The sequence below is a fragment of the Phoxinus phoxinus genome (assembly GCF_949152265.1).
Source record: "Phoxinus phoxinus genome assembly, chromosome: 6".
Lineage (NCBI taxonomy): Eukaryota > Metazoa > Chordata > Actinopteri > Cypriniformes > Leuciscidae > Phoxinus > Phoxinus phoxinus.
This window is the reverse complement of record NC_136881.1, coordinates 14051918-14067842: the sequence shown is the minus strand read 5'-3', so window position 1 is coordinate 14067842 and position 15925 is coordinate 14051918. Positions and strand designations below refer to the sequence as shown.

General features: G+C 37.5%; 1 protein-coding gene across 2 annotated transcripts; it reads right to left on the bottom strand.

Annotated features, from left to right (window-relative positions):
- Nucleotides 1-3: 3 nt before the first annotated feature.
- fbxo10 (F-box protein 10) lies at nucleotides 4-14553 on the bottom strand. 2 transcript variants are annotated; one of them, XM_079616430.1, is made up of 11 exons: nucleotides 14406-14553; nucleotides 11539-12167; nucleotides 10052-10867; nucleotides 8729-8878; nucleotides 8120-8256; nucleotides 7950-8020; nucleotides 7650-7802; nucleotides 6669-6998; nucleotides 5106-5416; nucleotides 4059-4240; nucleotides 4-2725 (listed from the first exon to the last, which is right to left on the bottom strand). In XM_079616430.1, the coding sequence occupies exons 2-11, from the start codon at nucleotides 12127-12129 to the stop codon at nucleotides 2548-2550; spliced, it is 2919 nt and encodes a 972-aa protein (XP_079472556.1). In that variant the 5' UTR covers nucleotides 12130-12167; nucleotides 14406-14553; the 3' UTR covers nucleotides 4-2547. The 2 variants fall into 2 exon arrangements, with proteins under 2 accessions (XP_079472556.1, XP_079472555.1); XM_079616429.1 differs by having other exon boundaries at nucleotides 10013-10867; nucleotides 14406-14534.
- Nucleotides 14554-15925: the final 1372 nt, after the last annotated feature.

Genomic DNA, 15925 nt, shown 5'->3' with positions numbered 1-15925 from the left:
TTTCAATGATAGCGATTATATTTATACTGCACAATAAGTATAAAAACCATACTGTAAAAATAGGCACATTTTAGTAGATACATATTGCACTTTTATAAATCAAACCAGCAGTTGGTATGAAAACATTACTAAAATAATAACAGCCTGCTGTAAATCTAACATAAGATGGCTACCTTTCGATAAATAAGGTCTAGTGTTCTGGAAGAAAATCCCATTACAAAATCCTTATTTTAGTTATGGACTATGTTCGAAATGGCATACTTCCATACTATTCCTGTATAGCATATACTGTACAGTACACAGTGTGCAAAGATTCAGGATACCTAACTATCTACCACGGTTTACAAGCAGTGCAAAGACCATGGAGTAACTTTAATTTCCAGTATAATGAATAAACTGAAATTACTGTTAAAACACTGTCATTTGATCAGACTGCCATAGGTTAAGACTTTTTTACTCTATTCATTTTTAAAGTTGACAACTGTATGCCACACACAAGCAATGAGGTCATGTGATGTTTACTTGGATTCAGAATAAAACCTACTGTTGTATGTATAGTATATGCGCAGCTTCCAATAAATAGTAAGCTAGAATTCCATTCCGAACAAAGTCATGGTCTCTTAAAAAATAAAAACCCAGTTTCAAGCCCTTTGATAGATAATCCATTCAAAAATGAAAATTCTGTTATCATTTGCTCACAGGTTTGAAACAACATGTGTATGACATTCAGCTAAACAAAACATATTTGAAATAATGTTGGTAGTTAAACAGTTTTGGTTTCTATTGACTTCAATAGTATTTTTTGCCTATAGTATGGATATCATTGGGAACAAAACTGTTTTCTCACCAACATACTACATGCCGTTTTCATTTTTGGGTGGACTGTCCCTTAAAATTACAATTCATCTTTAGTCTCTTTTTATTCTCATACCTATTAAGGTTTCTGACATCACAATGTCTCAAAAGGAATTTCATACGATTCTACTATTTAGCTGGAGCGACATGTGATAATCTAGCTTACAGTCTTCAAAATAGCAAAACAGCTAGCATAGCAGTTTTTGCATATCACAATATTTAGTCAAATTATTCACTGTTATTCATTTCAAAATGAATGATTAATTGAAAGGCATATTGAATATGTGCCTCTGAAATCACAATTAAGATCTTTAAATTGTCTTTTTTCTGATAAGTTCTTGCAAATTCTCCAAGGGTTGCCAGGTCATTCGAGAACTAAACCCCTCAGTAATGTGCATAGGTGCATAAAACTAGAGGGTTTTAATAGAGTTAAATATTGCCAGTTTGGCAGCAGTACTCAGTGTGTGCATACGGTATTTGTTTTTGTCCATTAAGGAATCTCAGCAGAAGCCAGCAGGACTACAATTCCCAAGGTGCACTGAAATTGTTTATCTTCTATTTTCAGCACTGGTTCTGGTCTTTTGGGAAGAGAGAGCCATGTGACATGTCTCTCTCTTCTACTTCTTGTGTCCCTCCTGACTTTGTGCGAATGGCTGAAATGATAACAACAGGCTGTAGGTTCACTGGACAATGAAATTAATGTGCCTTACTGAATCATATAGGATTTCTTTTAAAAAATTGCTTTCTTGATTTGCTTCCAACAATTCTTAGTTTTGTTTCTGAAAAACAAAAAAATAAGCTTTCCACATCTGTATTGGATGGGGAGGCAGGTTTTAGCTGGTTTGCTAGCCAAACAAAATTAAGAAACAGGATAAAATACAAACTCCAGTAAGTTGCTCATGAAAACTGATCCCAGACCAGCTTCACTTCCATTTTTGAGAGTAAAAAACAAAACAAAAAAGGTCTTAAAGGGATAGTTTGCCCAAAAACGAAAATTCTGTTATTAATTACTCACCCTCATGTCCTTCCAAACCCGTAAGACTTTCGTTGATCTTCGGAAAACAAATGAAGAGTTTTTTAATGAAATCTGAGAGCTTTCTTTCCATCCATTGACAGTCTATACAACTACCAATTTCAAGCCCCAGAAAGTAGTAAAGAAATCATTAAAGTTAATCCATGTGACTCCGGTGGTGCATTGTGGTGCTGTTGTGAATGTCTGTTGGAGATTAATTGAGGTTAAACCACTGGAGTCACATGGATTACTTTAATGATCCCTTTACTACATTTCTGGGTCTTTAAAGGGCTGGTTGTGTAGACTGTCAATGGAGGGACAGAAAGCTCTCAATTTTCATCAAAAAGATCTTAACTTGTGTTCCGAAGATGATCGAAAGTCTTACGGGTTTGGAACGACATTTGGGTGAGTAATTCATAACAGAATTTTCGTTTTTGGGTGAACCTTTAATCCATCATAGTTTGATTCCCGGACTACTGAACAAGCTACCATTGGTTAATCATATTAAAAAGTGCTTTTAGATCATTTGGATGTCAAAGTGGTTTAGGCTTAATCCAATTGTCCATCATCCAACCCAGAATGTTGAAGCAGTGCCTTGACCTCCTCTATGTTCTTCATGTTGAGGGGAAAATGTTTCCGTCTGATCCATCGTTGAGCTATAAAGCCGGGAATTATGTACCTCATAAAATTGAGCAAAAGATGCTGCCGTTGTTATGGCAACCGCTTTCTACAGAGGCAGTGATTCTGTTTGTCATGGTGATGGCAAGGTGAGCAGGGAGTGTGGCAGGGGTGACACTAGAGGGGTTAGTATTGTGGGGACGAGGAGGTGGATTTTCCAGGGCCCAAAGGGCTTGCGATCTACAACAGAAAGAGTAGTAGAGGTCAAATATAGTATGCCATATATTATTAGTGATGCACTGAATTTTAAGCAACCATTTAAGCAACCATTTAATTGGCTGAGACAGAGGGCCGAAATCATTGACCGAAATGGTGACATTTAATTGACGTTTCTCCGATGGCGCGTTTGACCGTGTCAGTGTCTTATTTCATGCACACAATGTGGATAAGATACAACAGATAAATGTGTAGACACAATAGGGCTGGGTTGTCTTCATTTCCATGACCCAAGATATTTTAGTCTATGCTGAACACAACAGCTCTCTTTAAAGGGTTAGTTCACCCAAAAATTACTCACACTCATGTCATTCTAAACCCCTAAGACTTTTGTTCATCTTCAAACCAAATTAAGATATTATTAACAACATCTGAGCCAGTTCTGTACTCTCTACTGGCAACTACGCAACTACCACTTTGAAGCTTCAAAAAATGAATTAAGAGATTATAAATCTAATCCATATGAATTGAGCGGTTTAGTCCAAATTTACTGAAGTGACCTGATCGCTTTATATGATGAACAGACTAAATGTAGACATTATTCACATATAAACATTGATCAGGGAACATAAACAGAAGCTCAACCGACCTCATTGGTTCTTGCGGAAGCTCAAATGTGCTGCGCAACACGAGAATGAACCTCATTGGTTTTTCGCACGCCAAGCGAACATGCTTGAGCTTCCGTTTATCATAACTAATGTGTGTGTTGATGAATGTTTATATGTGAATAAAAGCCTAAATTCATTCTGTTCATCATATAAAGCGATCGTGTCTCTTGAGAAAATTTGGACTAAACCGCTCAATTCATATGGATTAATTTTACAATCTCTTTATGAACTTTTTTAAGTGCCAAAGTGGTAGTTGTGTAGCTGTCAATGAAGGGACATAAATCTCTCTGATTTTATTAAAAAAGAACTTCATTTGTGTTCTGAAGATGAATGAAAGTCTTACGGGTTTGGAACGACATGAGGGTGAGTAAATGATGAATTGAACAGAATTTTCATTTTTGGGTGAACTAAACGAATTGGGTGAATTGAACCGATCTATTCTTCCTCTTTACTACGAGTTACAGCTTGTGGATATATATTATACACATTTTTATTTTAAGTTGATTATTAAATGAACTTTATTTTCAGTTTTAGCTTTCAGCAAAATTACTTTCAGTTTCTGTGTTTTGTTCAATAATTTTTGGAGCATCACTATATTATGATATATATTGTAGACATGTGAAACTTGCCTTTTACTTCTTATAGACTACATTTATAGAGTTGTGCGTCTGTTACGTGTGTGTTCTTACCTGGGTCTGAGCAGAGAGTTGTTAAGTACAACACACTCCATGTTCTGTGTGTTTGTCCGTATAGGGGTTTTAGTGCTCGTAGGGTGGCCCTGATAAACCAGGTTTTCCTGAACCACACCTCGGACCCGCTCCTTTACGGAAATCCCATAACCCCGCAACGCCTGAACACGATTCCGCAAGACCTGCAGAACAGATATCAAATGTCAGCATCTGATAGCAGGAGCCTTTTCAGGACTGCAGATCAAACAGTACATGGGCAGTGTCAGAAACCTAAGGATTTGCTACACAGCCAATGCTTTTGTATGAATGTAGGCTTTAGTAATAACCATATCAATATTTAATGATTAGCTTATTTCTCATTAAAACAAAAAGTTTATAAAAATGAAGAGCAAAAACAAATGCACGTTTATCAATAAGTTTCCCCCTTCAACTGCTCCATCCGACACAATGTTCTTTCAACCAACCACCAATTTGTGCGTTCAGGATTGTGTGATATAACAGTCAGGAAGAGACACAGATGATGACTTAAATAATTATATAATTTGATAAAATTATATATTTTTTAATAAAACATGTTGTAAAGAAATCAAGACATGTTTTTGAGAAATAGCAAGAACTTTTAAAGGCTAATTATGATTGAAATAACAAAAACAATAATACATGTATTAATATTATTGATATAAATCAATATTTATAATAATAAAATAATTATTAAGACTACAATAAAGTGTATACTTTAAGAACATAGCTTTATTATTATTTTAATATAAAAAGTTCTATCCACATTTTTTATTGCAGTCTAATCATTATTTTAGTTGTATTATTTTTGTCAAAAAGTAGAAATACAACGATTAAAAATAAGTTCTGAAAATAGTTGTTTTTTTGTGAATACAAAAATAATCAGTATCAATATTGGCCATTAAAAAACAGTTTCTGTTGTTTGGTTGTGACGCAAAAACACCATCTACCTCTGTATATTGGTTTCAGACAGCCTCTGTATGCTTTTACTTTCTCAACCCTGTGACAGAGAGATTGAAGCAAACTCACTTTAACATCTGCATTGTCCATCACTCGTATTCCAACAGCATTATTTCCGACCACATCATTTTCCACAATGAGCCCATCGCCTCGGAAACAGACACCGTGACATCCATTTCCATAAACCCCATTGCCGCGCAGCTCTACTCGACACTCTCTGTCCACGGCCACTCCGGTCCAGCCATTACAGAGGACACAGTTTCCAACTAAACGTGTCAGCTGAGCGCTCTGAATGATAGACATGCCGGCTCTTCTGTTATTGTTCACCATGTTGGCCACCACGTTCAGAGGCTCACTGCTCTTCACATACACTCCAACAGCTGGAGAGACGGAGAAATGAACACAGAAGTGAGTGAGATGTCAATCTAATCTGAACATGTATGACAGGGATTTGATGGCAAAAGGGCAACGAGATGATATAGTATAATACATTCTATATAGCAAATCTCAGCTGCATGGTTGTTTATATCATCACAAAACTGTAAACTGTATAATCCCACAGCTCTATATATAAAGTTGGATATATATTATAAGTTATACATACGGTACACTCATGTAAAGCGATACATACTAGCAGATCTCAATTACCTGATCTTTTTATTTCATTACAAAATGTAAACATTATTGCCCTGATCTTTATATAAAGTTAGATATACAAGTATGTTCAACTTTATCCACATACATACAGCACACTCACAAATGGACATGACCCGATCCCCCTATGAAGGACCACATTACTAAAATATAAAGGCAACTATATATATATATATATTTTTTTTTATACAGCAAACTTTATTTTTAATACAGCAAACTGTATACACAATATATTATAATACAGACAATACATGTATATACGGTGCATAACCATTCACCCAGCATGATATTGTAAAAACAACATGTTTCCCAAATTAAATAATTGGCTTAATATTAAAGTATTATCTGAAAACCTAAGTAAACAAAATATGTTTTATTCACTATTAGAGTTATGTATATAAGTATCTGAAGAAACATTTTCCAATTTTAATATACTTGAATAACACTTTCCATTAAAAATATAATTGCAAAGTAGCTTCAGAGAATATTGCATCACAAAAGCGGTCGCGAAAGGTGAACGTGGCAAGGAGAAACTGTAGAAAGTCAAAAGAATAAAATAAATGTGATTCATTTTACGATTTAAACAAGACTTCAGAAAGTCAGAATGAAACGTCATCATCAAATTAATTTGTTTAAAAAAATGTGAAAAATTGTGTACAGAATATTTTATACATTTAACAGCCCTGAAATAAAAAAGAATTTCTCTCAAAAGAGAAATTACATTTAAAATATTAAACAACATTTAAATGGTAATCTATGGAGCCCTGCACATGACATGCACAAAAAAGCCACAAATTAAGAATTAATTTAATCACAGCCACGTTTTATTTGTGAATAGTGACAGACCACTCATGGCATATTCAAAAAAGCATGTGTTCCAATTAGCAGCAAAATTAAAACACAACTTCTAAAAGTAGCAGTCCAATTTTGAATATCCCAGATGCAGTAAAAGAGACATGATATTTAACAGCAACTAACCTCCATTGTGGCTAATGCAGTTGTTTTCCACTAGGGCAACTGTGATTGGCCGTCGAGTGGAAAAGCGCTCATCTTCACTATCGATATCACTTTCCCATGCCATCAGTTCTCCTTCCTCATTGAAGTTCTCCGGCCCTCCTCTGTCCCTCTCTCCAACACCGACGACTCTCTCCCTGTCCTGTAAAGAGCGATAGCCCTCTCGGCTCATTGCGGACTCTGTGTCCTTCCGGCAGAACACAGCCAGCCCATACATGCGGTTATGGGTAATATGGTTTCCAATGAGCTGAGGTAGACTAGATGACATAACCCATACTCCACAGCCTCTGTTGCCTACAAAACACCAGGGAATGCAAGTCATTTATGATGTAGAAAAAGAACAAAAAAATCTTTATTCTGATTTGTTTCGTCTTAATCTGTAACAAAATCCTTTTAAAATCAGTTGGTCTTGGACTGCGACTGCATCCGAAATCACATACTTTCTTGAGTAGGTACCGGTACTTATTTTAAAGTAATTACTGGTACAGGACCACTAAAAAAGTACAATATATATAGTATGAATGTGTATGAATGATATGAATGCAATCCGGACATACTACAGTACATTCTCCATGCTGTCATTATCATGTGACCTCCTAGCATCAGTTGCGTTCCTTCACTTCCATTCATAGATCCTCTTCTGTGGCCATAATATTCGCTCTTCAGAATCTCGCCAGAAGTAGTAGGTCATCCTGGTACTTTTTGCCTACTCTTTTATGAGTACCTGTGAATTTGGACATACTTCTTTTGTCACATACTGTTTTTCGCCTACTATATAGTAGGGAAGTATACGATTTCGGATGCAGCCTTTGTGTTAGGGCACACGATTTTTGTGTTGCATTGCACTCGATCACACACAAAATGTATTTCTATCACACACATATTAGCAACAGAATGATAACATCTGCCAAATGCCTTAAATGCAAAAAGCTGAAATATTCACACCGTAAATGTGGTTGCCTTCAATGAGACCCCTCCCTCTCTCTCCCACCACCACTCCGTCCGAGAAGCCATAACAGATGAAGTTATTGCGCAGGACTGGATCGCCTCCTCGGCGGATATCAGCGCCACCCCACTGATTCTGCCTAATAACATTCTCTATCAGAGACGAGAATAGTAAAGCAGCAGTTAAAATTGATTTAGCCATTTCAAGAGCACGAGGAAACACTTGAAAATGGAAAGGTCTAAAGTGCTTGAAGCACCTATAAACAATTAAATGGAAAATGGTACAGCAGTCAAACAGACCGGAGATCAGTCCTCTTCCGTTCTCATTGACAGCAACGCCTGCTGCAAGACCCTGGAAAATGTGATTTCCACTATCATGAAGACAGAAAGAAACAGAATATTTTTAATGGTTCTTGTTATCCAATTTGATTTGCATTAAAACACAAAGACCCCAGGCCTGCACTGCATACCTGACAACAGGATTGCCATTAAAGAGAATATACACGCCAGCTTCCTTGTTGCCGTAGATCTGGTTGCTGCGAATGGAACCTCTCCCGTTGCCTAGAACAACGATCCCTGAACGCAAGCCACTGTGGATTCGATTACACTGCACCCAGGAAAAGAGAAAGGGAAAGAAAATGTATACATAGAAAACTATATGGGATAGTGGAAATTCAAAAATATCTTACAGACTTCTTTCCACTTCACTAGTTCTAATTTGATTACACTACACAAAATGTTTTAAATCAGTATTTTCCTTGTTTTCCTTTAAATATACACACACTTCTTAAAAACTTAAATATATTAAACTCCCTTAAAACAAATTTATTTATTTAAAAGCAAAATCATGTAAAATATTAAGATATGCCACTGGCAAATTGTTAAAATTTGAATTTATTGTTAAAATAAAAAAGCATAAACCTCATTAAATTTGGTTAGATTTATAAAGTATATATATATTATATATAAAATTGTGATTGGGGTAAGGAAAATAAGATTCAAGATTTATTAACTCTTATAATCTAATGCAATTTTGGCATGTGTTTTTTTTTTTGCAGTGTACTAAAAGAAATGTGTACCAGTATGATAGGATTAGCCCCTTTGCGGATGTCTAGTCCCGCTTCTCCATTGGAGTGAATGTTGTTGTCAGCAATGAGACCTTGAGCAGAGAGTCTCAGGAACACACCAGACGCCTTGCACCCACACACTTCATTACGCAACATTACCATCTAAACAGAAAAAGGGGAGAGAGAGAGAGAGAGATTTGTGAAAGAGAACTAAAACATGAAAGAAAGATAAAAGAGAGAAGATGATCAGAAACAGAGCAATGTCATGAAATATTTTCTATGATTGCTGATATTATTAAATCTGCTGGTTGTAATTGTTGCGCTTCTTGCAAGCATAAAATGGAATGAAAAAAATCTCTTCAGGAAATGTAGCTGGTGCTTGCCTGTGCAGAAGGCTCTGACATGATACTAGGGTGTTATGGACAGTTGTCAGGAAGGTGCTATGCCATTACTAAGGTGTTTTGACTGGTTGCTGAGTATTACTATGCAGTTGCTAGGGTGTTCTAAGTGCTTGCTTTTTTGCCATTTTAACATCTGCCAAGTAAAAATTGGAATTCTGAGCACTGCTGCCCAAACAACCTGCACAAACTGAGATAACATTCATATCTGTAGTACAGACTGTGCAGGACGGCATAAGGCTGGAATACACTACACAAACGAGGATCACACACTACCAGATTTTTTAAGTCTTTTTCGAACACAACAAACTTACACAACTGCAATAACATGCAAGATGCATGACAAATTAAATGTATGTGTTTTAAAGTAGTTTCAAAATATCAAACATGTTTTATATCCTCATAGACTGAAGCTAAAAATCTGTGTCTGGGTCTGTGCCCATCATACACTATGAGTCATTCTGTGAAATCTCTCAATTCTGACTGCCCAATATCTGCAGACCAGTTCTGACTTTTGGCAACTAGCAGTGACTCCTCCAAACTGTAATTCAGGGGAAATAACTGGGCATTTAGTGTATTCCAGAGAGAAGTATGTCGCTTTCAACAGAAGGTCCAGTAATGGAATTCTGATCCCACTTATATTAAGTGTATTTAACTACTATGTACTAACAGTTCATTTGATATAATGATCATTTGATACTATGCAACTACTGTGTACATACAGTACATGTTTTTACAAGCTGAAATTAATTTCCCTTACACCTTAAAACACCCTTAAACCAAACCATAAAACCTGTTGCGCCACAGAGCTGGAAGAGGGAAATCGGCCAACTAAAGACTAGTCATCTCTGCACATTAAACTTGGAGCAGGAATTTTAACGTTGACAAAATTACATACTTCAGCTTTAAAGGGCACGAAGATACATGTTTTACACACTTTGGCATTCTGGATGCAGCGCACTGCATAGTTGAGCCCCCTGAACACATTGGCCTCCAGTCGAGCTTGACCATGATTGCACAGATGCACACCACCTTTTCCATCCCGCAGCAGACAGCGGCGCAGCAAGCAGCCTTGAACTGATGCGACCAACTCCCGCGCCTCTGCGTCCCTCTGCAGCTCTGCAGACAGGCTCAACAGTGGAGGAAAAGCAGAAGAATCGGGCATATCCGCTTTGGAGAGATGCGCTAGTCCGTGCTGGTCGTATGAAAGCTTTAAGGCTGTGCTTTTCTCGCCATCTAGCTCATCATCTTCCTCACTTGACTCACTTGATGTTTCCATGCCATCCTCCTCGATCACTGCACCATCCTGGCCTGGAAGGAGACTATCTCCACCTTTCTCTTTTGCCCAGTTTGTTTCCCAATCTACTTCCTGCTTCCTCCAGTCCTTCATTGTGTTTACTCCTTCCAAGGGTGTGTTTCCATGACTACCAGCATCCATGCTGTCTTTCCCACCCTGATTAGATATTTCAGTTGACCCATTACTAGTCATCATGGTGAAGGTCTTGGCCAAGGCGACCAGGTGTTTGAAGGCCCAGTTGCGTTCAGAGACCGGAGCACCTTCCACAGTGACAGAGGCGGAATCGCCCCCTGAGAATTCACAACTGTCCATTAAACTGATGGCTACTCCCAGAAAATGGGCAGAGCTGCCCTGGGCAAAAGAGCAGAAACGAGCCTGACACGTCCCTGGACCCCGGATATGCAGCTGACAGCCCTCAAAGTTGCAGTTGTCCAACTGGACATGTCCAGAAGATGTCTAAGAAAAAAAAAAAAAAATCAATTAGAGCACTATAGGAAAACTAACAGTGTTTTCTGTGTAAAGCTTGTTACAGAGTGGCAGGGACACATGGAACCAATATTAATCAACCTTCAGATAAAAAAAGTTGATGACAAACAATGTTAGATAGACAGTCGGATAGACAAAGTGATTGGCAGGCAGACAGACAGCCAGTCAGACAGATGTGATCTGAAACATGGAGAAAGGAAACTATCACTGATGTTTACAGAGGCAGGGTAGGTGATTTCATCCAGAAATATTTTTTGTTATGCTGGTCAGTCAGGTGATACAGGTCAGTGCTCTATAAGTTGTTTATGTTCATTATTATTGTAATGTTATGTGCTTTGAGACATGAGGTAGTATAACGCCGTCTCTTGTGGCGCTTTTGTTTGCTCCCTGCTGTACGCGTTCATGTGTTTTGAAGGAGACGTGGCTTTGGAGACACTCTGAAGGGAGGGTGGGATCTTATGCTTTCAAAAGCTAGCTCACCTTGCCCCCTCCCCCTTACTAGAGTCTAGTATGTGTTCAGCCATTTATGGATGTATGACTAGCTTGTCACTTTTTTGTAAATGAATATGCACAGTACAGATGTTACATTTTGCATGCTTTTGATGTGGATGTGATGTGCTTGTGAAAGTATCAAGGCTCACCTTATAAACCACAGGTGAAAACCACGCTGGCATGAATACCAGATTGCACAGTCTCGCCGTCGGGCACTGTTGATCAAAGCTCACCAACAACGATACATCCCCCAACTTGCCCATTCCAACAATCTCCACAGGCACCTTGAGGGACACCTCCACCTGTTCCTCGTATACACCCGCATGGAGCACCACCTTATCGTACGGTCCTGCTGCCGCCAGCGCCCCCCTAAAAGTCTCATACCCGCGCCCTGCCACTGTGCCAACATGCCAAACCCTGCGGTCTTTCCTCCGGCGGAAAAGGTGGAGGCAGGCAGACGAGTGGAGGTCCGAGCCGTTCTGGGTCCAGGTTCGGCTGGCAAGAGCATGCTGACGGAGAGCCTCTCTCCAGGACACCGGGGGCATATGGGGGCGACGAGGCCAATTTGGGTGGCGACATTCAGGGCATCCTAGACAGAGCTGCCGCCAACGTGTGCTGTCCAAGCTCAAAATGAGTTCCCGCCAGGCTCTGCACACCAGACAGCATCGACCAAGATCTGGCAGAGGCAGGTATGCCAGGATGAGGCGCCAAAGCTCGACAGGCAGATTTCCCACCTCCATATCTGTCAGCACCAAACCACCTCACCTGGGCAGATCACCTTAGAGTAAACAGGGCAAATGCATTTGTTCATTAAAATTATAAATATAAAAGAATACAGTTTGCGTTCTTGTATTGACATATTTCCTGTTGGAACAATGAGGATTTTTTTAATGTTCTTAAATTATGTTTTATTTTATAACACTTTATTTTACAGTGTCATTTTTACACGTTACATGCAGTTACTATAGTAATAACTATAAATTATGCATAATTACATGCAACTAACCCCAAACCAAACCCTAATCCTACATGTGGTTACTTAATATTACTCAGTACTTAAATGTATAATTACAGACAGTGTAAAAAGGACTCCTTAATATAAAGTGTGACCAAAACTTATTTAGACATGAATTACAAATTACTACTTGCAGTTATGGGATGCTTATATGATACTCTCATTTTTGGTCTGTTTCCCAAGAGAAAGAGATTTTAAATGTGTATACACTGCCACTCAAATGTTTAGGGTCTGTACGATTTTTTTCTGTTTTTATAGAAGGACATTTTATAGAATTTTTATAGTAGGTTGGATTTATTTGATAAAAAAATAATCATATATATTTTAATATTTTTTAATGTAATTTATTCCACTGATGGCAAAGATTAATTTCTTTTCAGCAGTCATTACTCCAGTCTTCAGTGTCACATGATCCTTCAGAAAAACTTTTCTTATTATCAATGTTGGAAACCACAGTGCATTTTTTTTATGAAGAAAGCTTAAAAGAACAGCATGTACACTCCTGGGCAAAAAAAGAAGAAGAAGGGAAAAAAAGGGCCAAGCAAAAAATGCCTAAATATTTTAGTGGTCTTTTAATGGTCTTAAATATTTTCGAAATTACCAAGAATTGCACAAATACTGTAGATAAAGTCACTTAGGCCAGAACAGCGTTTTCCCCTAAATGTTTAAGCCGTGTGGGTACACATGCAGGCAGCTTTTACAAGAAAAGGAGTCAGTGTTGTTCCACTCAATGTTGATGGCTTCAAACGGATCATGAGTATTTGAAAAATGTCTCCCAGTTCATTTGAGTTCACTGTAAGACTAATGACCAAATATTCACTACAGGGTTCAAATCTGCACTCTGACCAGACCAAAACATGAGCCTGATGGACTTGCTCTCAAGCCACTTCTTGGTTGTCTTTGCAACTTGGGCAGAAGAATTGTCTTGTTGAAAAATAACATCTGATAATTTCTCTTTAGATGTGGGAAACAAGCCTTTCTGCATCCTGTACTTTCCACAGTGAAGCAGTTCACCAAAGCCAGCAGCTAAAAAGGCTCCCCACACAATGACAGTGTCTTCCTAGTCTTCACTGTGGTAGAGATGCATTTATTATTATATTTCTCACAAGATTTTTGAAGACGCCGCTCTGGAACATCACGCAACTCACGCTTCATTGTGAATTATCACTCCAAACACAACTTCCCATATTCTGCCAAATACTTCATTTAGTCTTTGACGTTTTTCTAAGGCAGCATTTGTTTAAATCTTGCTAATTTTCTGACCAAGAATTTGCGCTTGAGACAATTAAAAGCTAGCGTTTAGCCATTCTGGGCTTATTTAGGCTTAATTTTTTCCCACAGGAGCGTATTTGAAATCTCATAAAGGTTCATTTTGTCAACTTTTAGGAGGACACAAGCATAGCTATCTCTAATTTTGAATTCATAGGATGTGATTAAATATTTTTTTAAACATGATTTATAAAAACCTATTTAGGGCTGCATAACATGCTGAAAGGTTCTTTTACTATAGGATCACAGATAGAACATTAAAAGAGTTCATTTTATGCAAAAGAATAAAAACATATTATTAAAACAAATTCATTTTCTACATTATTTATGTTTGCTTATATTCAGTGTGACAATAAAGCATGTTGCCAATACCCGAAAATAACATTGTATTACAAAAAATATTTGGAAGGTTTCACTGCAATCTAGAATAAAGACATTCTGTGCATATAATAAATTTTTGCAACAAAATGTGTATGCAAGGCTAACATATTTATTATTGGCAAAGAGACAGTAGCATCACAATGCCCTGACCTGCATGGAATAACAAAGCAACACAGGACGCAATAAGAGCACACAAATGAAAACAGACATGAATGCATTCATGGAAAGGGGGAAATGGCAAAGGAAAACAAACACATCCTCCGTTTCTGCAGCAACTTCGTATCTGCGTGACAACGACATGTTACGATGCTGCCATCTGATTCAGCGCAATAAAAAAACAAACGAGCCTACCTCTGACAATACTGTTTCCAGCAAGCATTTTATCAGACGTATAGCTCATCACGGCCGTTTTTCTCTTAGGTTGAGGCAGAAACCAAACACCCATCCGGTGAAAATCTCGTATTTCTTTGCGTATTTTCCTTGTTGTTTTTTTAAAGGCGTGGAAAACAGGGCTCACGTATATTCAATCAGAAGGCGGGGGATGTTCTCTCTTACGAAGGAAGACAACTTTTCCCTCTAGTCTGACACAGTTGTTAAGCAACATGGCTTTTACTGTGCAGCAATACACGTGATATTTTGCTTTCGACCCCCAACTCCCCCCTCTCTATGCCTATTTTGCACGCCCATCATGTTGTTGGCCGACATGCCTTTTTTGACTAGACTGGCAGACATAACAGCAGACCTGGACCACCCTCTATTTAATAATTTATTAGCAAACTACGTTGTCTTGTAAGTAGTTATATGTATGTAAAAATGACAATTTAACTAGTCATCTACAGTTCCATGTCTACAAAAAAAAAAAAAAAAAAAAAAAAAACGATCTAAATTAGTAACATTTTCTCAATTACTGCCTGCACAGGAAATGACAAACGTTTCTCATTCAAATTAAAAGTCCCTGCCAGTCAGCAGTAATCTGCCTGAGACAAAGGCATTTTGAAATTCATTTTAATAAAACATTTTTGATATGGTTTAATAATAATTTATTTTCTGAGTAGGCTATGATTAATGAAATTACAGAAGTGAAATACGTGAGAAAAAAAACCTTCACAAAACTAAAGACTCTAATAGGTTATACCAGCAGTGGGAATACTCCCCTTTCAATTTGGAGAACACAAGCAGTGCAGTGAAACATCATGCGTTTGTCTGAATTGCCTTTTTGTCTCTTGTATTCTTTTCTAGCCTTTCCCTGTTTGTCTCCCACAGTCCACTAATCTCTAATTAAAATCTCCATCTGGCAGAAGTTATCTGAAGAACGGTCAGAGAGACCTTAATTATACCTCAAACCCTGGACAATTTTCAGATTATTCATCTCACCTCCATCTACATACACTACAAACCATAATGGCATTTCCAATCAATTTTTTATGTCAATCAATACATCATGTTTAGTCTACCCCATAAAGGGCCGTCGGCATAGCAGTATCATTGTGTATCATTGTCCAAGATCCTCTATAGGGCATACAAATGTTGTCCTTCCTTCATAGCTTTAATTATTAAATAGCTGACAGAATTTTTTTTATTATTATTTTTGAATTCAAAAAATACAAATCACTTCAAATCAAAAACAAAAAAAAGTGACAACATTTAACAAAAGGGCATCACAAATATATTAGTTACACTTATTTAACAGAGACAGTTGTTGTGTGTGACTTTTCAGTTTTGTGTGTGTGTGTGTGTCAATTTTAATATTTAATTATTTATTTAATTCATAATTAAATAAATTTGATAAATAATAATACACACTTTTATTTTTTGAAATGTCATCTTCATTTGAGTGCAGTAACACTTCCCGTAGAGCAAACTGAATTCAA